The sequence below is a fragment of the Prionailurus bengalensis genome, chromosome A1 (assembly GCF_016509475.1).
Source record: "Prionailurus bengalensis isolate Pbe53 chromosome A1, Fcat_Pben_1.1_paternal_pri, whole genome shotgun sequence".
NCBI lineage: Eukaryota > Metazoa > Chordata > Mammalia > Carnivora > Felidae > Prionailurus > Prionailurus bengalensis.
In genome coordinates, this window is record NC_057343.1 from 115465240 (window position 1) to 115488592 (window position 23353).

A 23353-nucleotide genomic window follows, 5' to 3' on the forward strand; every position below is an offset into this window, starting at 1 on the left:
TGAAGTGCCTTTGCCTGAATCAGCGTATTTCCAAGGTCTAGGCTGTCTCTTCACCTCTGATCTTCTCATATACCATCTAGAAGAATTTGCTTTTATCTTTCTTGCTATGTAATCTCTAGGTTATATCTAAAATTAAGCCACATCCATAAATTACTTATTGAAAGTGTCTTCATAATGAAGTGTGGAGCACAGCATCTTAGTCTCCCTGGTAATTGATGCATTAATACACCTAATACATGTGTGGCCTTTCTTTCTACCAGTAATATGTACAGGACTCAAGAAAATCATCAGGTGAATCCAAACAAAGGCTATTCTGTAAATGAAATGGCCAATACTCTTCAAAAATGGCAGTGCCCTAAAAAGATATGGCAAAGGAACTATTCCTAGCTAAAATGAAATGTAACCCCTGACGAATGCCACATGTGATTTTTGATTGCTGACAACTCCGGGAAATCACCAAAATGGCAAAGATGTGATTTTAAGTTGGGAAAACTACTTAGAAGAATCCAACTAGTAAATTATACTAAGTGGTAGAAGTGGAGAAGGTGGTTCTGGATGTACTTTGATGGTCATTAAAATTTGACTTTTTTAGACTAGGCAAGAAGCACATTAGGATAATTAAGAAGCACATTTAGGATAACTGGTAAGATCCCTTAGAAAGGGAAACCACAAGTTTCTTTTGGAACCTATCAAGCAGTTGTCACCACAAAAGGGAGACTATTTGCAAAATAAAAAACCTTTTGTCTTTGAAGGTTGTTTGCACCATCAGTTTTACTGGTAGGAATTGAAATACTGCTCTAGGTGTTCAATATACAAGGGGTAGCTGAGGCAGTGTCTTTTCAAGCACTGCTTTAACCTGATGCCAAGTATAAATCTTTAATAAAAAGCCACTAGTTCTTAAGTGGTGCTTTAGAAGTCCTTGAGGGGCTTAGTATCACAATGATTAGGAGACTCCAGAAGCATTCAGTGGGCAAGGGCTGACAAAGGTGCTAAGTATCTTCCAATATGCCATAAAACAATCCTTCACAAAGAATTAATATAATCCCATAAGGTTCCCAAGTATTCATGTAGCTGAAAACTTGAGCCTAGAATTTATTTTTCAAATGAATCCCCAGAAGTGTTTACATGGGTGTTAGGAACACTTAATTTTCCAGGAATGTAGTGGTTGTATAAACAATCTACATTAGAACATCATATTGACTTAAGTATACACGAATTTCACTTCTAGATAATCACAAAATAAAAGGAGGTATTACACCTGATGAGGTCTAAGCCCATGTTCTTGACTGACATTCCTTTGGGCATGGTAGAGGGCAGTAATACATGAAAGGAGGGGGGAGTCTGCTGGAAGACCACTGGTTAGGAAATGAATCTGAACACTAATCAGTTCCTGATGTTATCAAACCACTGAAATCCTAGGGCTTACTATTGGACATGCTTCTTGCAACCTGAAAATAGTAGCCCTAGTCTCGATGCTAGACAAAAAGATTGTTGAATGGCTTTAGGTCAGGGAATTGGGAAATACGATTCATGTCCTTTTCCTGAAGCTAAATCTCAGAACCTCACTTCTCATAAATAAGAGATCAAGATGCTTTTCATTTATTTTTAAAAATCCATACTGGATCAAAAAAGCAATCAAGGATACAGGTGGCAGACACAGGCCAGAAGGTAGCTAGAAAAGTATGCCTTAGGAAAGTTAGGGAGCCCTATTACTACCTTTTTTAAAGCTGCACCTAACATCTATTTTCCCACTGATCTACCTTCTCCTGCCCTACCTCCCAACATGGCACAGCTGGCTTGCCTTGCAAGGCCTCAGTTGAAGAATCCCTCATACACACACATAGGCTGGTTTAGCAGTTTCAACTGACTGGAAGGATCTCATCCCCATATGGTCTGAGAGGGCATTCCAGGTTTTATGGGTAAGTACCTTCTTTATTGAGATGGTTTCACCTCTTGAAAATATGGCTACTAAAGCACAAAACAACAGTGTTTTTATAATGATCAGTAAATCATCTTCCCCTCCCTTTACATGCAGTTGAAAATTAACTAGGGACAGAGTACTGTGAACTTTGTATGGTTGGAATTCTCATTAAATGATCATTAGCTAATGGTTGCTGAATTTACATATTAAGGAAATTATATATAGAATACTGCAAAAACACAGTAAAAGACTGAAATTTGCCCATTTCTGCTCAGGAAGTTTCTTCACTCCCAAGCGTCATAATTTGACTCCAAAGTTTATTGGTATTATTGTTTCTCCTCCTTTTGATCTTCCTTTTGTTCCCCAGTGCCAGAACTTCCAGAGCCTTCTCGCTCAGATGCCATCTGTTAAGAAAATATTGGAGAGCAACTCATTTAAAGTGGACAGTTTGCTCTTTGATAAACTAAAAAAGGGGGCATATCCTGCCTATTCTACTCTCCCTCCCTTCTTGTACTCTATTGATGGTTTCTGTGAGTCCCTCCCTTTGACTGCCATCACCGCCCCCTCCCAAAGCAGAGTCAAGAAAGCCAGAGTATTTCCAACTCCAATACTCCCAGTTCTATAAACGGCCACGTAGAGTGCCACCAGTGACAGTAATTAACAGCAGTTCTATTAAGATGAAGTCAGGCACAAATTCACTCAACAAAATGTCCTTGTACCTTTTTGTATGCCATTTCGAAGAGCTTCAGTGATGCTTGCTGAAGGGAAGATGCTGCCTGCCTTATGTTTTCTCCCGTTTCACTGTCTTTTCGAGCCAGAAGTTCCCTCATTTTGGAAATCTCTTCTTTTAGCTTGTTGCACTTAAAAACAAAACCAGACTCTTTCTCTGGGTTTCTTATCCCATTTTATGTAGAGTAATACTCAGAAACATTAAAAAACAAATTTCTATCCTTGACAGAACTCTTTAAAAATGTATCTCAATTTCCTTATTTATCAAACGGCCCCAACTGAAGTCTGTGTGAAAAATGTGAATAAAAAGCCTGAGAAACAAAAATACCACTAGATTCCTATCAAGATTCACACAGAAAAACAAACTTCATTGACACTGGTGATAATGCCTAACTTCTTGAACTATTTTAAGAGAGGACTCACTTCATCAGCAGGCAACTGGTCCTTGAATTCTTCCATTTTTGTTTCTGTGTCATGAATGATTCCTTCAGCCATATTAACTGCTTCAACTCGTTCCTAGGAGAAATTATAAATTTAGTATGAAGACTTCCCAACCAACCAGTTAGAACATGCTGATACGTAATTACAGAATAAAGACAAATTACTGTGGTCTGAAGTAGTCTAGGATGTCTGTAAGTGATTTTATCTTATTGTATAACACAAAAATTTTGATGTGGAAATGAGAGTAAGAAAAGCATTCCACACAAAAGTTAGGAACAAAAAGAGAGCAAGGACAGATTCAAAGACAGACTAGAAAATCAACAATACATGTCCAAACTCCCACTTTCACCTCCCAGTTGCAGAGGCAGAAAATAGTTACCTTCTTTCGTCGGTCTTCCTCAGCATACTTTTCTGCATTTTTAACCATATTTTCAATATCATCTTTGCTTAACCCACCAGAAGACTGGATCACAACTAGAATGAAATAAAAGCATCTTGTTACTTCCCAGATAAAATTATCTGCCTCTTTCTCTGTATTAAGAAAAAGAACACTCCTGGGGCACCTAATGGTTCAGCTGGTTAAGCATCCGACTCTTGATTTCCGATCAGGTCATAATGGAACAATTCATGACCTCGAGCCCCATGTCAGGCTCTGCACATTGGAGCTTGCACTCTCTCTCTCAAATAAACTTAAAAAAAAAAAACAACAAAACCCCACCAAAACTTAAAAAAAATATTCCTGTTCAGAGTAGCCAATCTTGATGTATGATGATGAAGTATTATGTATATGTATTACGAATAAGAGAAATACCGTTGTCCTGTAACAAACAGAAGGAAACCAAGGATCTGAAATCCACAAAGACCATTTGTTCTGCCTGCCTACCAAAACTTCAGCAATCCAGAAGCCCAGTGCTTGCCCATTTGTGGTAATAAATACATCTGTTAATGTGAATCTGATGACCAAGGAGAAAAGGGGCAAAAAGGACTCATTGCCTCCCCCAATTCCCCCGAGGCTGGGGGAAAACACACGCACAATCTAGAAGGTCTAGTTCTCAGAGGAACTTCAAGGTCCCTTGTCTCTTAGAGTCTGATAAATAAGAACACTTACTCTGCTGCTCACGTCCTGTGCCCTTATCTTTGGCTGAAACATGTACAATCCCATTGGCATCAATGTCAAATGTAACTTCAATCTGAGGGACTCCACGAGGGGCTGGGGGAATTCCAATCTAAAATAGAGAAATATGCAGCATTAAGTTCCTCTCACAAGAGGTCCAGTGTCCTATTTCCAAACCTATATATACAGTCTCTGGGTAAAGTAACTTGTTCCTGGGAGCAACAAACAATACTTAAAATGTATAAAAACACACATTTATAAATAAGAATAGTAGTTTCATTACTACCTGAAAGAACCAGGGCTTAAGCCAGTGAAGTTGGCTACAGCAAGTAACCATAATGACCGTGTATACCTAAGGGACACGCTGAATGAGAGGAAAACTGTCCATCATTGTTCACTAAGAACCAATAAACAATGCTCACTAGGAGCCAATATCAAATGCCTTAAATTAATAATTGGGAAATTTTTCCTAACATTCTATTTCTGTAGCTCTTATATTTATCAACTTCCTAAGGCATCAGGAACAAGCAAAACTTTCAGGAAAAACTGAGCCGTGGGTATCCAGTTGCAAAATTCATCTGTACACCGAACTAAGGTAACACAGACGAGGTCCCTGTGTTTTAGTTTTGGTAATGTTATTAAGAATTATAATTTAGTCCAAGTTTATAGAAAAAGCAAAGTACTCAGGATTCCTGATACCTACCAAAGTAAACTGTCCAAGAAGTTTGTTGTCTCCAGCCATCTCTCTCTCACCCTGACACACTTTAATCTCCACTTGAGTCTGACCATCAGCAGCTGTAGAAAACACCTGAGAGAGAAAAAAACTCTGGGTTAGCAGTCTGTTTAAGCTACTCCCCTTAGAAAAGTGCAAGCCAAAGAAAGAAATTCCCATCTCAACACTTAAGAATCCCATGTTCAGAACAAAGGCTTTTGTTTTTGCAGGGGAATAGGATTAGTACAGCCAAAGGGTATACAGTAGCTATTGTTTCAGCTAAGCAAATGCACTAAACAAAGATGCAGCATTAGCAAAGGCGTCCTCAAAAGGAGCTAAAGAAAACGAGATGTTGAAACATGCTCATTTGAGGAAACAGGTCAGAGACATGACATGTATTTTATGATCAGTCACAGGAAGTCACCACATAGTTTTCTTCAGAATGATGTATTGGCAATACATCACTGAACAAATAGCAACAGCCGTTAGCTATAACAGCTTTTCAGAAAAACAAATTGGGAAAGTCAGTAAACAATTCTGAATCTAAGACTAAGCAAGCCATTGTCCAGATAGCCCTGGCTTGGTATCTCAGCATCTCCATCATTCACCCATAAGACAAGCACCCTCCCCTAATCTTGGCCAGGCCATTCTTTTTATTGCCTTTGAGAACAGAAGAAAACAAGGAAATTAGTCCCAAACGATGAAGCTCCTTTTGGAAAGTTATTTTAATACGGTGAAGGACACCACTGATACCTTCCCTAAAATTACTGCTAGCTGACAGGTAAGGAGAACATATTCAGGAACCAACAAAAAAAGAACAAAAAGCAAGATTCTTAGCACCCACGTTCACCTAGTATGGACTCAAAAACAAAAAGCAAAATGTCCTAGGAAAAACTAAAAAAAGTGGGTATAATCATGTCCCTCACAGAACCTATATTCTCTGTGACAACGGAGGGGTAGGTGACTCTTACCTGGCTTTTCTTGGTTGGAATAGTGGTGTTTCTGTTGATAAGTTTGGTAAAAACACCTCCCAGAGTCTCAATACCCAGAGACAGGGGAGTGACATCCAGGAGCAGCACATCTGTGACATCACCAGCTAACACACCTCCCTGAATGGCAGCTCCAATGGCCACAGCCTCATCAGGATTGACTGCTTTGCTTGGGGCTCGGCCAAAGAGATCTTGTACAGTCTGCTGAACCTAAGCCACCAAGAAAAAAGAACCCGTCACCCACTACCAAGGGCAGCTACCCTTGGGAAGGGTAAAAGAGCACATGTGTCCCAAGACCACAACAAATCTCAGGATAAGCTGCTTCAGATCCAAGAATGTTCACTCATGTTACTATTTAATATTTGAGTTGTTCTTAATGACCTCCGTGTGTCAAATACGGGCAACACTCATATCCTTTACTTGAGCATCAATCATAGCCCTTTTTAAAATTTTTTAATTTATTTTTAGACAGCTCGACCAGGGTAGAGGAGCAGAGACAGAATCTCAAGCAGGCTCCATGCTCAGTGTGGAGTATGAGGCGGGGCTCAATCCCACGACACTGGGATCATAACCTGAGCTGTAATCAAGAGTCAGACGCAAAACGGACTGAGCCACCCACACGCCCCATTTAGTCCTTTTAAATTTGAGAAGAAGCTGCGTAACTTTTATTACTGGGTTTCCTATATGACATATTAAATTAGAAATACAGGCTGCAAGACATCAAGACTTAGATATAGTTCAATTCCCCTTCTACAGATCAACTAAAAACCACCTTAAAAGAGCAGTGCTAATTCAATAATTCAACATTGTTGCTAATGTGAGGCATGTTCTTCTCTCCAGCTTATTTTACTAATGTTAGAAAAAAGTGCTACTTAAACAGCATCTGGGGTAATTTCTTAACATAAAGATATTTTCCTGGTCCAAAGCCTCCATTTTTTTCTCCATGTTTACTCTGTGCAGATTTTCCTAAGCCCATGAACTCCAAAGGAAATTACTATTCTATTCAAGCTATACAGCAAAAATGACACCTTCAACAGGTTGTGCTCAGTCATTAGTTTTCCACACACCTATCTTATCAGAATGATGTGTTGATAAATAATATGCATCATTGCACAAATCTCTGTTGAGGTGATGCAGTTAGAAACCCAAAATATTATGCTGTAAACACATGTATCCAAAACTGCATGTAGAGACTAGATAGTACCAAGGTTTTAAGCTATCTCTGATCTCCAACTTTGAGAAATACTTGGTTTATAAAAATATGCCAAGAATGAAGTTCAGGATCTTCCATGCTACCACCCAAAGACATTTTGCCCTTCCTGATCCTTTTTCTGAAACCCTTTTAAAAAGAGGCCACAAAAGACCTCTAGTGAGGGCATAAATTGCGTTCAATGATCCCTTCAGGTCACTGTGGCAGAAAGGCCATGTACTCATGTTCCTACACAAATCATCTATCCAGAGAAAACATTATGTGCTTGCCCCCTCTGCTTTCCATGCCAAGGATTCCATGGGTCCATACCTTGGGCATCCTAGTCATGCCACCAACAAGAATCACTTCTCCTATGTCACTCTTGCTGACTTCTGCATCTTGCATGGCTTTTTGACATGGGGCAATTGTCCTCTTGATTAGATCCGTAACAATCCCTTCAAATTGAGCCCGGGTCAGCTTCATATTCAAATGCTTGGGTCCAGAAGCATCCATCGTAAGATATGGCAAATTGATGTCGGTCTGCAAAGGTAGCAGGGAAAGCAATACTGGTGACGTTTCTTTATTACTTCAATTAAAATAAGACCATACCCTCACGAGGAAGACTTTGAAAGCTATAGAGAGAGTAGACCCACTTTGAAGGAACAGCCACAAACACAATGACTCTTTAAGATTCAACTCCTGCTCAGGTCATGATCTCAGTGCTCAGGAGGTCGAGCCCTGCGCCTGGCTCTGTGCCTGGGATTCTCTCACTGCCCCTTGCTCATTTACACCACCCCTCCTTTTCAAAATTAAAAAGATTCAACCTATGATCTTCCCAGAGGCAAAAATTTTAGAATCTGTTATCAACAATGAAGAATGAAATAGTGGGACACCTTAATGGCTGAGTCGGTTAAGTATCTATGACCCTTAACTTTGGCTAAGGTCATAATCTCACAGTTTGTGGGTTCGAGCCCCATGCTGGCCTCTGCACTGACAGTGTGGTGGAGCCTGCTTGAGATTCTCTCTGACCCTCCCCTGCTCACGCTTTCTCTCGCTCTCAAAATAAACTTAAAAATGTACACACACAAAAAGTAAGTCAAAAGCATGCTCTGAACCAAATAACTTGCCTCAAGCCAAGGCTTTCTAAGTTTCAGGAAGATGGTAAGGAAGCTACAGAAATACTAAAGATACCTACACCAGTACTGACTTTACTGCCATCACATTCATGGAAAGCAGCAAACGCTGCTATAGCCATACCATAATAAAGGTATCCTAATAGGGCCTACATTCAGACTATTTAGACTAACCAAACTCCTCATTAAACTTGCTGAAACACGTCTCAACGTGGACCCTCAGGAACAAAATTGTACCTCCCCTCCAATTTCACATCAAAGCAAGGCTGAAGCAAGGCTGGCAGGAAACAGACTGAAAGGGAGCAAACCCATTACCATCTCTCATCAGGTAAACTACTTTTGGCATTTAAATGCTTAATAAATAGTGAACGAGTTAACACATCTTTTGTAGGAACAGTGCTGAGTATTGCTTTAAAGAACACCATCCATCACCTCTCAGCCTTTTGGCTAAGATCAAGTGTAAAGAACACCACCGACGATTTCCTTCTTTCTTTGCAACATTATTAATAAACTAAATCAAAAACAATTAAATTATCTAAAGTAATGCAATCCAGGGGGTGCCTGGATGGCTCAGTTGGTTAAGCATCCGACTTCAGCTCAGGTCATGGTCTCAGCGTTCATGAGTTCCAGCCCCACATCAGGTGAGCTAGAGCCCCGCTTCGGGATTCTCTCTCTCTCTGCCCCTCACTCACTTGTGCTTTCTCAAAACAAAAAAAAAAAACAACCAAGCAAACTTTAAACCAATGAAATCCAACAGAACTTTCTGTGGCAATGGAAATGTTCTGTATTTGTGCTTTTCAATTCGGCAGCCACTAGCCACGTATGGCTCAGCATTTGAAATACAGGCAATACAACTGAGGAATGCAATTTTAAATTTTTATTTAATTGTAAAAGCCCACACACGGACATTGTATCAATGCAATTCTATATGCTGTATGTTAATGACAATCTGAACAATTCCAGGACTCTCAATCCTCAAAACCCAGTTTGTCACTAAGCTTTGTCGCTTCTCAAATTCAACACTACCTCTATTTCACTCCAGTCCAAGTCCTTCCTCTCACCACCACCTGACCATGTGCTACAGCCTCCCAATGTTCTCCCACTTCCACTCAGGCTACCTCTGCTACAGGACCCCTCCTGACCCCAAACAAATTTCCACTCCACCTCTGCCAGAGCACTTTTCACAAACCCGTATCTGGCCATGTTACTGCCCTTAATTTAGGTTTTCACTAGGGTGCCTGGGTGGCTCAGTAGGCGGATCATACGACTCTTGATCTTGGGGTTGTGGGTTTGAGCCCCATGTTGGGTATAGGCACTACTTAAAAAAAAAAAAAAAAGTTTTCACTGGTTTATATTCCCTCTTCTCAGAATAGACCCAGATCCCAAATCTATCAAGCCTCTACCCTCACGTTCTGCACTTACCCTGCCTATCTGCTCTTCGAACACACTAGCCTTTTCTCAGAGCCTCATACTTACTTGTCCTAGTATCTTTTCCTGATCCAACTCATCTCACCGAGCACTCCTTGTGAGGTCAAACACCTGTCAGCTTTCTCTTACAATTAGAAACCAAACTTTTGTTTTTTTACCACATTAGTAACTTACTATAGAACACTATTTATAACATGTCCTAAACACGTTTCAATTTAGTAATCCTCACAAATCAAAGAGAGAAACTGGCACTATTATTCTCATTTTGTAGGTAAGAAAACAGAAATGTTAAATAATTTACCTAAGGCCACAGATAGTAAGTGATGAAATAGGACTTGAATCCCAGCAGTCTGCCTAGGGAGCCACTCTTAACCTATCACATTACTTCTGGTTTGACTGTTGTTAATCTCATGTCCTAATTAATACCTATCTCTCCACACCACACTGTAAACCCACAGAGGTAATGCTTCTAGGAATTTATTCTGGAGATTTACAATTACACATGCACAAATATTAATATACAAGAATGCTGGACAAACTTTGTTGTAATATCAAAATGCTGGAAAACAATCCAAACTCTACCAGTAAGATACAGTCACAGTAAAAACCAACTTCACCCTCCACAAATTGTCAACTCCTGGGACGAATTTTAAGCTATCTTCTGGCATCCCATAGTTCAATTCTAATCCTAACCATTGTATGTTGCAAAGTTCTGCCACTCTGTATGACGGCAGGGATAAAGTAACACCATTAACACCATGGATAACTCTTGTGTAACTCGTCATAGCTACTTTAAAAAACATGTTTTTAAGGGGCACTTGAGTGGCTCAGTCAGTTGTGTCCAAGTGTTGATTTTGGCTCAGGTCATGATCTTGTGGTTGAGTATGAGCCTTTTATCGGGCTCTGCTCTGAAAGAAGCCTGCTTGGGATTCTCTCTCTGCCCCTCCCCTGCTTGCACTCTCTCAAAACAAATTGAAAGAAAAAAAATTTTTTTTAACGTTAAAAAAAAAAAAAATCCAGGTTCAAAAGAAAAAAACCCAAAAAACAAAAACCAAGTTTTTCCACATTGGATCACTCAGTACGGGTGATCAAATCATCAACTCAAGGAGTGACATGCTCGGCTTTCCTGCTGCCACTTGAGAAACCAGAAACAAATTTGCCTTTCAACTTGTAAGTCTGACCAAAAACTACCATGCTTCATATAGTTCTATTATTAACGCCTAAGGCAAAGTGAAGCTTCACCTTCTCAGAACTGGAGCAACACAGCCTAACCCTTAAACAGATGCTGAGCAACTCTAATGCTAACAGAAAGAAATGTGCCCAAGTGTATATACCCCAGCCTTCAGCCAAGTTTCATAGCTCACTTTCTGGATTGCTGATCCAAATAATTAAATGAGACAATTAGAGGCTCACACAAAGACATGTCTTAAGTGAAGACATTAGCAATTATGAGAGAAACCTATTATTTCTAGGCTAGTGATTCCCATTTTGCACACTACTAAGTCTAGATTTTAAAATCAGAATCTTGGGGTGCCTGGGTGGCTCAGGTGGTTAAGCATCCGACTTCGGCTCAGGTAATTATCTCACAGTACGTGAATTCAAGCCCTACATCAGGCTCTGCGCTGACAGCTTGGAGCCTGGAGCCTGCTTCAGATTCTGTGTCTCCCTCTTTCTCTCTCTGCTCCTCCCATGCTTGTGTTCTGTGTTTCTCTCTCAAAAATCAGTATGTCAAAAAAAATTTTTTTTAATTTAAATCAGTATCTTTAGGGGTACATGGGTAGTTCAGTAGGTTGAGTGTCCCACTTAGGCTTAGGTTGTATCTCATGGCTCATGGGTTCAAGCCCTGCATCTCATGATTTTGAGATAGATCCCATGTCGAGCTCTGCACTGAGTGTGGAGCCTGCATGGGATTCTCTCTCTCCCCGTCCTGTGCTTGTGTACTAAGAATAAACTTCTAAGAAAAACCAAAACCAAAACAAAACAAAAATACACTGTTCCTTTGTTCACGGACAGGCTTTTACTGCCACCTAGAAAACTAGAAAAGATTAGATACAAATTGCACCAAGAATATGCTATTCAAATAAACTAAGGCTGGAAACATTAAGACTGTTGGGACTCATCCACATCCCACCTGCACAGATGAGGAGAGTTCACACTTAGCCTTCTCAGCAGCTTCCCGAACCCTCTGAAGTGCCATGTTGTCTTTGGTCAAATCAACCCCCGTCTACAAAATGAAAACACGTAATACTAACGTTAATGAGGTGATGAATACTATTTAGATTACAACGATAAGGTATGATAACTTAAAGTAAAGCCCTGTCTTTATAAACAAACATGAATCACTCACTGCCCTTAAAAATCTGTAGGAAAAAGAAATCTTATTCTTCAAATTGTGTCTGGAGCCAGAGGGCTGATCTAATCTTAGTTCTTTCGAGCCATTGGGTTCTGGATCCAAATAGGAGTGCTCAGAATTCCTCTCCCAATATTATACAGAGTACCATACCCTCTTCAACCTGTTATGGATTCCCAAGCTAAAGCTCCAACAACCAGAATGGTTCAGTCTACCCATGAAACTGAAACGCAATTCTTTCAGTGCTGTTCCATGTTCTATTAAGGGCAAGAAGTCATAAAGCAAATAATCATCTGAATAAAGAAATTCTCACCATCCCAATGTCTACATATGAACTATACTGGTAACCAACCTCTCTCTTGAACTCCCTCACAATGTGTCGTAGCAAGGCCTGGTCAAAGTCTTCACCACCTAAGAACGTGTCTCCATTGGTAGACTTCACCTCAAACACTCCTTTCTGAATTTCCAGGATAGAAATATCAAAAGTTCCACCACCTAAATCATATACAGCAATTCTAGAAAGACAAAAGAGGTGGTCTTAAGGGAGAACACCTATCAGTAGGGTAGAAATTTCAACAACCAAAGGAACATAAACCTGATCATTTTCCCTGTGGTATAGTTAATTATAAAATTGGGTAACTGCCTAAGTGACAGGTATATGAACATGTGGCACGAATAACTAACTATAAAATATAGAGTTGAAAAACATTTTAAAACTGGGGTGCCTGGGTGGCTCGGTTAAGCGTCCGACTTTGGCTCAAGTCATGATCTCAGGGTCTGTGAGTTCAAGCCCCACGATGGACTCTGTGCTGACAGCTCAGAGCCTGGAGCCTGCTTCAGATTTTGTGTCTCCCTCTCTCTGTTCCTTCCCCGCTCCTGCGCGCTCTCAAAAAACATAAACATTAAAAAAAAAAAGCAAAATTGACGATATTCAATCACTTTTTCCCTAAAGTAGGCTCCATGCCCAGTGTTGGGCTTAAACTCACACCCCCAAGATCAAGAGTCGCATGCCCAACCAAATGGTCCAGCCAGACATTCCCAAAACCATACTTTTGAACAAATACTTGCCAATATGCATGCTAAGGGGGGAAAAATGATCACAGCCCAGTACTTCCATAGGTGAAGTCCCACAAACCTAGGTGGAGTTTACTGCACAAACTTACATTTTATCTTCTGATTTGTCTAGACCATAAGCCAGAGCAGCAGCTGTAGGTTCATTAATTACCCGAAGCACATTTAGTCCAGATATCTGGCCAGCATCTTTAGTGGCCTAAAAAAAAGAAAAAAGCATTTTCCACCCTGTGTCCTAAATATCATCAATACAGTCTTGATATTTTCAGAATGTCAAATGAACTCACCTGTCTCTGGGAGTCATTGAAATAAGCTGGAACTGTGATCACAGCATTTTTTGCTGTATGCCCCAAGTAATTTTCTAGAAAAGAATCAAAAAATGAAATACATTCATGACATTCTGTCCTATGAAACAGGTAAAAGAATTACTAATGTAGGGGCGCCTGGGTGGTTCAGTCGGCTGAGCATCCAACTTCGGCTCAGGTCATGATCTCGCGGTTCATGAGTTCGAGCCCCATGTCAGGCTCTGTGCTGACAGCTCAGAGCCTGGAGCCTGTTTCGGATTCTTTGTCTCCCTCTCTCTCTGCCCGTCCCCTGCTCACGCTCTGTCTCTCCTTCTCTCTCAAAAATAAATAAACATTAAAAAACAATTAAAAATAATAAAAAAAAAAAGAATTACTAATGTAGCCTAACAACCTGGGTCGTCATCCTGGAGCCAAAGACAGCGCTCATCAGTTTTTTTCTGCATGTGACCTAACACAGAGAAACCCTGTAGTAAAATGCTCCAATTAAATCAATGGTTGAAAACCCAAGATCTCACCTTTAACATTATAGTGAAGGTTCAGCAGCTATAACGACCTATTCTTAGACTTAAAATAGCCACGAATTTCTCCAAATACGAAGTTTTACGAAAAGAGCCAAAAGGTTAATATGTAGTCTTTCAGCTTTCAATACAGAACACCACTCCTCTATATTGGAGAAGATAAATAAGCCCTGTTAGGAAAACTTTGAGGACAAATTATGTAGAGAAAATGTGAAGAGTAACAAAGTTTTGCCAATCCTAGGTTTTCTGCATAATATTCACCCCAGACTCACACAAGGGACACTGGAGTATATAAGTTAGGAACCATCCAGTTCTTCAAACTTGACAGACAGGAACCAAACCTTCTCACCTGCAGTCTCTTTCATTTTCATCAACACAAATGCTCCAATCTGACTTGGAGAATAGAGTTTTCCGTGAGCTTCGACCCAGGCATCTCCATTGGAGGCACGGACAATTTTAAAGGGCACATTTTTACTGAAAGACACAAAAATTTTATTTGATAAAAATGTGCCAGTGCAACCTACCATGACAAGGCTACCATATACCATGAATGTCCATCTTTCATCCCAAGAGATCCATGGCCAAAAAATGACGACTTAAGAAATCCATTTAATGAAAACGTTTAGAAAGCAATCATTAACATCTAAAAACATCCTGGTTACACCTGAAGATTCTTTCCACCAAACTAAAGATTTGTGCCCCTGCTTTGGAAATTAAGAGTTACCAATGACCCAGCAAGTCCATTACTAGGAATCTACCAAGAAAAAAAGAAATGAAAACACATCCTTACAAAAACCTGTACATGAATTTATAACAGTATTCTTTAAGTTTATTTATTCTTTTCAGTAATCTCCACACCCAAGATAGAGCTTGAACCCACAATCCCAAGATCAAGAGTTGCATGCTCTTCTGAGTCAGCTGGGTACCCCTATGGTAGTATTCTTAATAGCCCTCAAATGCTCATTTACTGACAAACAAAATGCTGTATACAACTGACCCTTAACAGAGGTTCTAACTCCACCAGTCCACTTATATGTGGATATTTTTGAATTTATATAAAGTATTATAAACATATTTCCTCTTCCTTATGATTTTTCTCTAATGTACTTTGTTGTAATATGATATATAACATACACAACACACAAAATGAGTGTTAATTAACTCCTTATGTCATCAGTAAGGCTCTGGTCAACAGTAGGCTTTTAGTCGCTAAGTTTCTGGGAAGTCAGAAGTTATACACAGATGTTCAACTGTATAAAAGGCTGGCACCACTATCTCCTGTGTTGTTCAAGGATCAATTGTATGTTCATACAAGTTGATGGCCACGAAAAGGAATAAAGCAGGGATAGGTGTCTTAGCACGGAAAAACTCTGAAAACAGCTGATTGGCACATGATGTGGCCTTATGAATTTAACACCAATTTACATGGTCCAAAAATGACTAGCCAAATCTTCGTGTCATATCAATACATGGAAAAGACCTAATATGTGAAGGCAGAAGCTAATGTTTTTGAAGGAGGTATCCTTTCAGTAGGGCAGGACATACCTCTAGGGACAATATGTACAATTACTAAGGTCAGATGCTCCAAGGATTTTGCTGAAACCATTCCTATGTGTGGCCTCTGGAAATAACTATGCTTTTCCTATTACTTACATGTCTTTCTGTACTTCAGGGTCATCATATCGCCGGCCAATGAGACGCTTGGTGGCATAGAATGTGTTGTTTGGGTTGGTGACAGCCTGTCGCTTGGCTGGCATGCCAACAAGTCGCTCACCATCTGCTGTAAAGGCCACAACTGAAGGGGTGGTTCTGGCACCTTCAGCATTCTCTAGCACCTAAAACTCCCATAGTAAGACAAAGAATGAGGTTCTAGTCACCATCACCTTTTTTTTTTTTTATCAACCATTTATTTTTTTTTTATAGATTTTTAAAAAAAAAATTTTTTTTCAACGTTTTATTTTATTTTTGGGACAGAGAGAGACAGAGCATGAACGGGGGAGGGGCAGAGAGAGAGGGAGACACAGAATCTGAAACAGGCTCCAGGCTCTGAGCCATCAGCCCAGAGCCCGACGCGGGGCTCGAACTCACGGACCGCGAGATCGTGACCTGGCTGAGGTCGGACGCTTAACCGACTGTGCCACCCAGGCGCCCCTTTTATCAATCATTTAAAGACACAAAACTGCTGCCAAATCACAAAACAAACGTTCAAGTACAGCACTAATACCCATGCTTTTCTGCTCTGTGAATGCTGATATAGCAAGTACCTACTACTGGAGACAGATGTAGATGTTTAAAGTATTTTTAGTCCTTCACTTTGAAACAAGTTACAACTAAAAACAAAAAAATGGAAAGATAATATAAATCACACCTTTCGTACTAAGATGTTGAAACCAGATCATCCTTCTTTCCATATGGGGGAATTAAATCTACTTCTAAATTTTTTTGTGCTGGTTACAAGTTTCATGCATAGGTAAAAGAAACTGCCAAGAAACCATTCAGAAATCCCAACTCTAAATCTTGAGAAGAACCCAGTGGGAATAAACTGTTTTGTGAACTAAGGAGGTCCTTCAGGGGAACAACCTCTACCATAGCAAGAGCTTCTAAGATGCAGTCTATGTGTTATGTGGAGCTTCACTTGCTTCTAGACTCTTCCTGTACCTCTAACCATGGTTCAACTGACTTACAGAAATGTAGGACTCGGATTACAGAAATAATCAACAACGCAAGTCATACCAATTGGTGCTAATAGTAACTTAATAGTCTTTATACTAGGACACATTTAAATCCTGATAAGTCAAATCCATTCACTTTACAGCACATTGCAAGTAAGCATAAAAGTTCACCTCAAAACAATCTTAAGAACTTAAATGCAGCTTTTAAAATACCCCTTATCTAAGCCATAGGGCAGAGGAAGCCAGATAGACTAATGACTACTAATATACGATCCAGAACTTCCAATAGTGCTCACCTTTGCTTGTTTACCTTCCATAACTGCCACACAAGAGTTGGTAGTGCCCAAATCAATACCAACAACTGCTCCCTTGATTGCTTCTGATCTGCAACACATATAAAATAATGCTATGGTTATTTTTACCATAATAGTGGTTTCCAGAATGGTTGCAAAAATAAATAATACTTGATATTGTGGGAATAATGGCATACTACAGAATCGTTCCAATTTTAGTGTATGTGCTGCCGAAGCGAGCACGGCACACTACAGAATCTATAAATTAAAGCAGAAACATCACTTTTTTCTCAGTTTAAGAGTTAGTCACAAATTTAGAGACCATCACTGTAGGGTTTAACATTTATTATCTCTTACAGAAAAATGAAGTTAGACTTACGCATAGTCCCGCCTTGAAACAATTCTAAAAGCCTCATGACTAAGGCCATTCCAGCCATCCTAAAAAAAAAAAAAAAAAAAAAAAAAAAAAATCAACCAACATGAAAACCAGAGCCTGTTCCCATCATTCTTCTGAAGAATACGAAGTTTCATTCTGGTAACGGTATATGTAAAACAAATGTAAAACAAGATCTTACGTTTAAGAGATACTGTGCCACTTAAACACCAAACAAATTTAATCAAGTATGAAATTTCCAAAGGACCCAGGAGGAAAAAAGTACACATAAAATTGTCTTGAATTACATTTTAACAGGGTTCCTCAACCTTAGCCCTATGGATTTCTGAACCAAATCTGTTGTGGGGCACTGTTCTGTTTACTGTAGGACTTTTAGCAGCGTCCTGTGCCTCTCCTGCTAGAAGCCAGGAGGTTCCCCAAGGTGTAACAAATTATCTCCAGATATTACCAACTATACCCTCAGGAGGCAAAACTGTTCCTGGTTGAGAATCACCAGTACAAAACACTGTTCAGGTATTTCTTAATATCACTGTCAGCAGCAGTGTACGGGTACCAAAGCCCCACGTAGATGTGTATTGTAGCTCCAGATTTAAATCATTCAGAAACATTTCCAGAGTTTGCCAAGCAAACGATTTAAGGGGACTAGGACTGGCAATCTTGGACAGTCAGTTTAGAGAAAAAAATTCAGAAGTTGCCTTCAACCAGGATCAAATCTAATCTCAGGATACTTCCAAGTCTTCTTTTTAACCCCATGCTGAGTGCAGAGACACAGTTCCCGCTCTCCAAACATATGTTTGGATAATGAGCAACCACTCCATTGTTGGTACGTGGAAATAACAAATAGTACAACCAACCGTACGCCAAAGACTCTTAGAGAACTACATACAAATGTTCCTAAGCAAGAAAATCTGCACCTAACTTCTGATTTACTGAGAAGGCTTTTCATCCTCCTTTTCATGATAACGGGGTCCTTGCACACGCTGTATTTTAGAGGAGGCGAACACTCGTCCTTCGACTTGTATATGTAAGTAATGGCTAAAATATCGGTTCCCTCCCAACTAAAATTGCGTCCCTCGCCCCAAAGGCCAAACCCGTCCAATCAGCAAGTGAACGGGCCGTCAGGACCACTACCCGTTACTTCCTAAAATAAAACTATTCTCTCGCAAGAGGTGTGACTCAGCAGAGCCCGAGACATGGAAGGAGAAAACCCTGAGTTAGGCCCTGAATCCGTAACAGAGATTACTCAAGGCCAGTTACCTTCTCCCCATACTGATCTCTGCTGCACAATTCTGTCCCCGAACGGCTAGGCCTGCCGTAGCAGGTCAAGGCCGTGAGCCCCCCCCCGGAGGAGGCCCAGCAGTCCCTCACCTTGTGGCGGGCGGCTGTGGGGCCCCGGGAGACCGCGGCGCCGACGAGACGAGCTGCTGCGGCCCGGCTGGCACTTATCATGGCGGCTAGATGGTGGAAGTACGAAGCAGCAAATGCGCTCGGATGGCCGGAGCAGCGCGGCGCAGTAGTGGTAGCGCTTCTGGAAACCTCCAACCACGTGGGGTGGGGGCTAGTTGCTGACGCCCGGAGGACCACTCTTCCGCTGAAGCGTCGCCCGGGTTGCCTGACCAGAGAGTATGGGACCCCTGCTCCCTGAGTTAGAGCACATGGCTAATACGCATCGCAGCATGATGGTTGGAAAAAGCATGACCTTTCGTTCCGCCTGCAGCAGGTCTGGGCTCAGTAAGTGGCGAGAGGGCTAAGAGAGGTTTAAAGGCAGCACTTTAGGCAGCCCCGGTCCTCGAAAACAGGAAAGACTCAAGGTCACACGGATAAATTGCGAACCGATTACAGAGGCCTTGCGTCAGTTGCGTGAGAGGAGGAGCCTGCTGCGCCTGCGCAGCTAGCATCCTGCCGCACGCCTAAGGCGCATGTGCGCTGGGCGTGGTGGAAACCGAGGTACTACAGCACTCATTGGATGCTTCAGCGCACGTGAGTTCGGCTCAGATTGTATCCCGGGGCGAGCGCGGGCGCGTGCACCATCTGCTAGGGTGGTCGTTTTCCGCCCTCTAATTTTTTGAGTAACGGCGCCATCTTATCCTGTGCGTTTGTTCATTGAAAATCTGTGGCTCAGAGCAGATTTGTTGGTCTGCTCCGTCTGTTGTTCGTCTTTTGGTTACCTGTTGGCCGTCATTTGAACTACACCTGGATGTGCAGATCTCAAATTCATGCCGTTTACCACGGGGATCTCAGGTTTTGAGCTACTAACGCAGCCTTTCGTTCAGAGAATTGGGTTGAATTGGGCTAATTATCGTTCAGACCCTCAAAATAAAAAAATACTTGACCTTAGGTTCTTTGCCTGCGCCCCCGTCCCGCCCTCCCCTCGCCGCCTCTGCTGTGCTAGGCCTCACTGAAGCTCCTCAATCCCGTCTCAAACCTGCTGGTTTCCAGGAACAGAAACTGTGGGCTCTGTATCGAGATGTCAGTGGCCACTGCACCGTGATCAGTTTCAGTTTTGCAAAGAGGTAGGAGTCTGATGAAACAAACAGGTACTGGAGTGCCTACCATGTGTCAAACACTGTTTTAAGTGGTGGAAATATAGTGAAAGCAAAACGTGAATTCACTAATGAGTTGACAGTGTCCTTGATTTTGAAGATGAAGCAACTTGGCTTTTAAGTCCTATTTCGAAGGAGGTGCTTTCCTCTTAGGCTATCACAGTTGTGTGAGGAATTGTGAAGGAAATGTCGGGGGAAGTTTGGGAGAGAAAGAAGATAACTAAAGAGTGTATATTGTGAGGAGGATGGAAGTGGGAGTGAGAAACAGAGAAGACAAACATAACATTGGTCATAACAGACGAAACATTGTAATAAAAGTCACACTCTTATCTAAGTCTTAACTATTATTTTTTAATTGTTACTAGTCTGCTTAATACTCTCATTTCTTTGGTTTTTTTAATTCCCTGAGAGGTAGACTTTTGACCCCTGTTGGTAGGGATTTGTATTCTAAAACAATATACTGATGGAAAAGAATGTAGATGATGTGGAAAATGCTGGGGTTTGGAGCCAACGCCCAAGAGAGATTATTGAGATGTTTTCGGTGCATAAAGGTTTTATCAAAGCACAGGGACAGGACTCGTGGGCAGAAAGAGCTGCACTGGTGTTGTGAAGGGTGACTGATGATATACTTGGGAGTTGGGGAAAGCAAAGACCAGGGAAGTTTCCAAAAGGATTTTTGTGTGCTAAAGATTCACAGGATCCTGGAGGCCCAGCTATCGTCAAGCTAAGATTGCTTTTCTCTCTAGTAAAGCATTAACATTAAGACAGTTGGGAGTTCCTGGAGGAATGTCATATTCTGTCTGTTGCAAATATTTGCCGGTGAGCTGCGGGTTAGAAGGAAACTTAATTTTATCTACATTTCTTTCTGGTTTTGTTCCCCACATCAGTAGAGGGGAAGGAGGAATGGTATTAAACATTGAAACAAAGTAGTAATTGATAATTTTGCATCTTTGTGTTGTGTATGTCGGGGAGGGAAGCGTTCAAGTGCAGTAATTGGAGTAACTAGTCTCCTCTCTTCCTTCTTTTATCAACTGGTTCTCTTAAGAGTTTGTTGTTGTTATTGTTGTTGTTGTTGTTGTTGCATATTTCTAAAGTCCACAAAGTATTAAACAAAAGAATCCTGGAATCAAATGGTGTTATCTTTAGAGTGTCTGAGACAATGTTAATGTGGATGATTGAGGTTCCTGGTGGTTTCCCCAAGAGCCTGGCAAATATTTTCCATGACCACAAGGGGGATGTGGTAAGCTCTAGATACTCAAAGCTAGAGCCTGAGAATGGGGCTGTATTGTATTTGCCAGTGTGAAGGACAGGTTTCTGGGCTGCTTGCAAATTAACACGGCCTATAGCCTGAAGGCTTGAAGAAATGAGCTTGAGTCTAAAAAGAAATAGGATGCAAATGAATAAGAATGGACAGTTAGATCCACAGCCAGGTGATATAATTCTTCACCATACAGCACAGTACTGTATTTCATTTCTCTGCTGTCATCTCAGTGTCACACAGGAAAGTGAAAGGAGCCAGCCAGTACACGAGTTGCATGTGGGTAAATGTTTCCCAGACAGAACAGGCAGCTGTCCCAATACCTGTGCATACTATATTTTAAATTATATTCTAATTAGTATGATTAAGGGGTTTTTTTTGGGGGGGGGGCATATTTGAAGATTGAAAACTAGTTTCAGTTGTTAAGTATTTAACTCCCAGCAGTTAATAGGAATTGTTATTAGATAGTAATCACTAATACTTGTTAACTCTTTACTTAAATGCCACATATTGTCCTAAATGCTTTATATACATTGTCTAATGAAGGCTTACCACAGTGGTTTTAAGTAGAATACTATCAATATTCCCATTTTGTATGTGGAAACTAGGGTTTAGAATGGTTGATGTGTTATATGGCTCACATAACAACTGATTGGTAAAGTCAGAATTTGAAGCTAGATTATCTGACTCCAGAACCTATGTTGCTTCCCACTAGGCCCTGCTGCCGAAATGGGCCTCATCTTTTACCTCCACATACATGCAGAAGTTCAATTTTATAATATCAGCCTAATCCAGTATTAACAACAGTTATTTTAGTCAGTGGAATAAAAGAGTTCGAAATATTTTTTAAAAATTTTGTGTAGTTAAGATTGCAGAACAAACTGTAAAGTATAATCTATAATAGAATTCATAGAATCAAGTTTATATTTTTAAAGCAAAATGTCTTTAAATTGGTGACTCAGATGATGTTTTATTCACTTTTCCCAAAGACGAATATCCTGCTGTGGCACCTTCCATCTTCATGAAATAAAAATGTGGCATGCTTTTGTCACTTTTGTTCTCCTTGTCACTTTTGTCAGTTTTGGAACTTTTTTTTCACTTTTGTTCTCCTTGGAATTTTTCATGTACCTGTAGCAGGTCTCAGGAGCCAGTTTGCACTTCTCCATGCTGGCATTAGCTACACTATATTGGAGCATATTACACGGTGTCACTCCATTCAAGTTTGATTCAACAGAACTTGCCCCAGTGAAGCGTAGGAAGTATTATGTCAGGTGATGTCTCTGTGCCCAGAGGTGACAATTACTGGGTTTCATTTTATATTGAAAGCTTGGGTAACCCACCAACCTGCCCTCCTTCCAAAAAGAGAAAAGAAAAATAGAGGATGACCCTGAAAGAAGAGTAAGCCAGCAATAAATGAAAATAAAATGTCACTCTGTTTAGATAGGACATTTGCATTCCATTGATACTGCAGTCTCATTGCACAGGATAAAAATCAGCCTCACTCTGGATTTTCATTCAGGTTTGGAAAACAATTGGTTCTTGGATAGGTCCAGAACCAATATTTTGAAGCACCTATTTGGGGAGGGAAGAGGGTCACCAAAAGCAGAGATTTGCTTTTCATGAAGATCCATTTAATAGTTAATTTTTAAAGGTAAAGGAGGCCTTTCTGAATTTTCTAGCTTAAAGGGCTTTAATTTTAATTAATCTTCATTAGCATGGTATAGTGAAAGGAACCTTGAGCTAGAAGTTGAATCTGAACTTGGGTTGTAGAAACATGGAAAGGAACTTAAGATACCTTTTAAAGTCTAACCTTTCATTTAATAGATGAGGAAGATAAAGAACAACTGTGTTGCCCAAGGTCACACAGACAGTGTTAGCTTCTGCTCCATAGCCTCCCTTTTTACTTGGTATGGTTTTTAGAAATCACCCACATGATTTCAAATTAAATGTTCAATCAGTACAGAACCTTTTTCAAAATCTTACAGACAACTCTGGCTTGTATATTCTTTGTCTTATCTTGTCCTCATTCCTGAAAGTACTGAGTTAGGGAGATTATGTCCACTATTTTTTGTTTCCCTGGATTACAGGCTCTCTATGTGAGGGGCTATTGGTTTCTAAGTTTCCCTACTGCTGCTCCCCAGCCATCAGGAGAGGACGTGCCCAGGTTTCCTTAGGTGATGAAGATTTAATTGAAGGCTAGTTGGGGAAATACAGGCATTGTTCAGTATCCATAAAGCTAGAGTTTTGGAAGAACAAGGAGGGTGACTACTCTTCCTTAGGCCACAGGAGGACC

At 40.7% G+C, this 23353-nt stretch overlaps 2 protein-coding genes and 1 non-coding gene across 3 annotated transcripts in view; 1 reads left to right on the forward strand and 2 right to left on the reverse strand.

The window, feature by feature from the left end:
* Nucleotides 1–1033: 1033 nt before the first annotated feature.
* Nucleotides 1034–18736, reverse strand: HSPA9 (heat shock protein family A (Hsp70) member 9). Its single transcript, XM_043589062.1, has 17 exons — nt 18628–18736; nt 17245–17303; nt 16869–16956; nt 15554–15735; nt 14250–14374; nt 13365–13438; nt 13170–13276; nt 12359–12521; nt 11788–11880; nt 7426–7635; nt 5889–6116; nt 4909–5013; nt 4200–4317; nt 3471–3565; nt 3074–3166; nt 2641–2781; nt 1034–2325 (listed from the first exon to the last, which is right to left on the reverse strand). The coding sequence occupies exons 1-17, from the start codon at nt 18706–18708 to the stop codon at nt 2248–2250; spliced, it is 2040 nt and encodes a 679-aa protein (XP_043444997.1). The 5' UTR covers nt 18709–18736; the 3' UTR covers nt 1034–2247.
* On the reverse strand, nt 6946–7020 carry LOC122496722. Its single transcript, XR_006300915.1, has one exon. It is a non-coding gene; the product is annotated as a small nucleolar RNA SNORD63 (small nucleolar RNA).
* Nucleotides 18737–19074: 338 nt separating the features above from the next.
* Nucleotides 19075–23353, forward strand: part of CTNNA1 (catenin alpha 1) — a 313848-nt gene continuing 309569 nt past the window's right edge. The window contains exon 1 of the mRNA XM_043589023.1: nt 19075–19239. Within this exon, the coding sequence (XP_043444958.1) occupies nt 19179–19239 (61 nt within the window). The 5' untranslated portion in view covers nt 19075–19178. The remainder of the gene's footprint in view (nt 19240–23353) is intronic.

Excerpts from the sequence above, each read along its gene's own strand:
- HSPA9 (XM_043589062.1), bottom strand. The coding sequence starts at position 18,708 with ATGATAAGTGCCAGCCGGGCCGCAGCAGCTCGTCTCGTCGGCGCCGCG. Across the intron at positions 5,014-5,888 it reads TTCCAACCAAGAAAAGCCAG|GTGTTTTCTACAGCTGCTGA; the intron begins GTAAGAGTCACC and ends TTTCTCTCTCAG. Across the intron at positions 4,318-4,908 it reads TTCTTGGACAGTTTACTTTG|ATTGGAATTCCCCCAGCCCC; the intron begins GTAGGTATCAGG and ends TCTCTATTTTAG.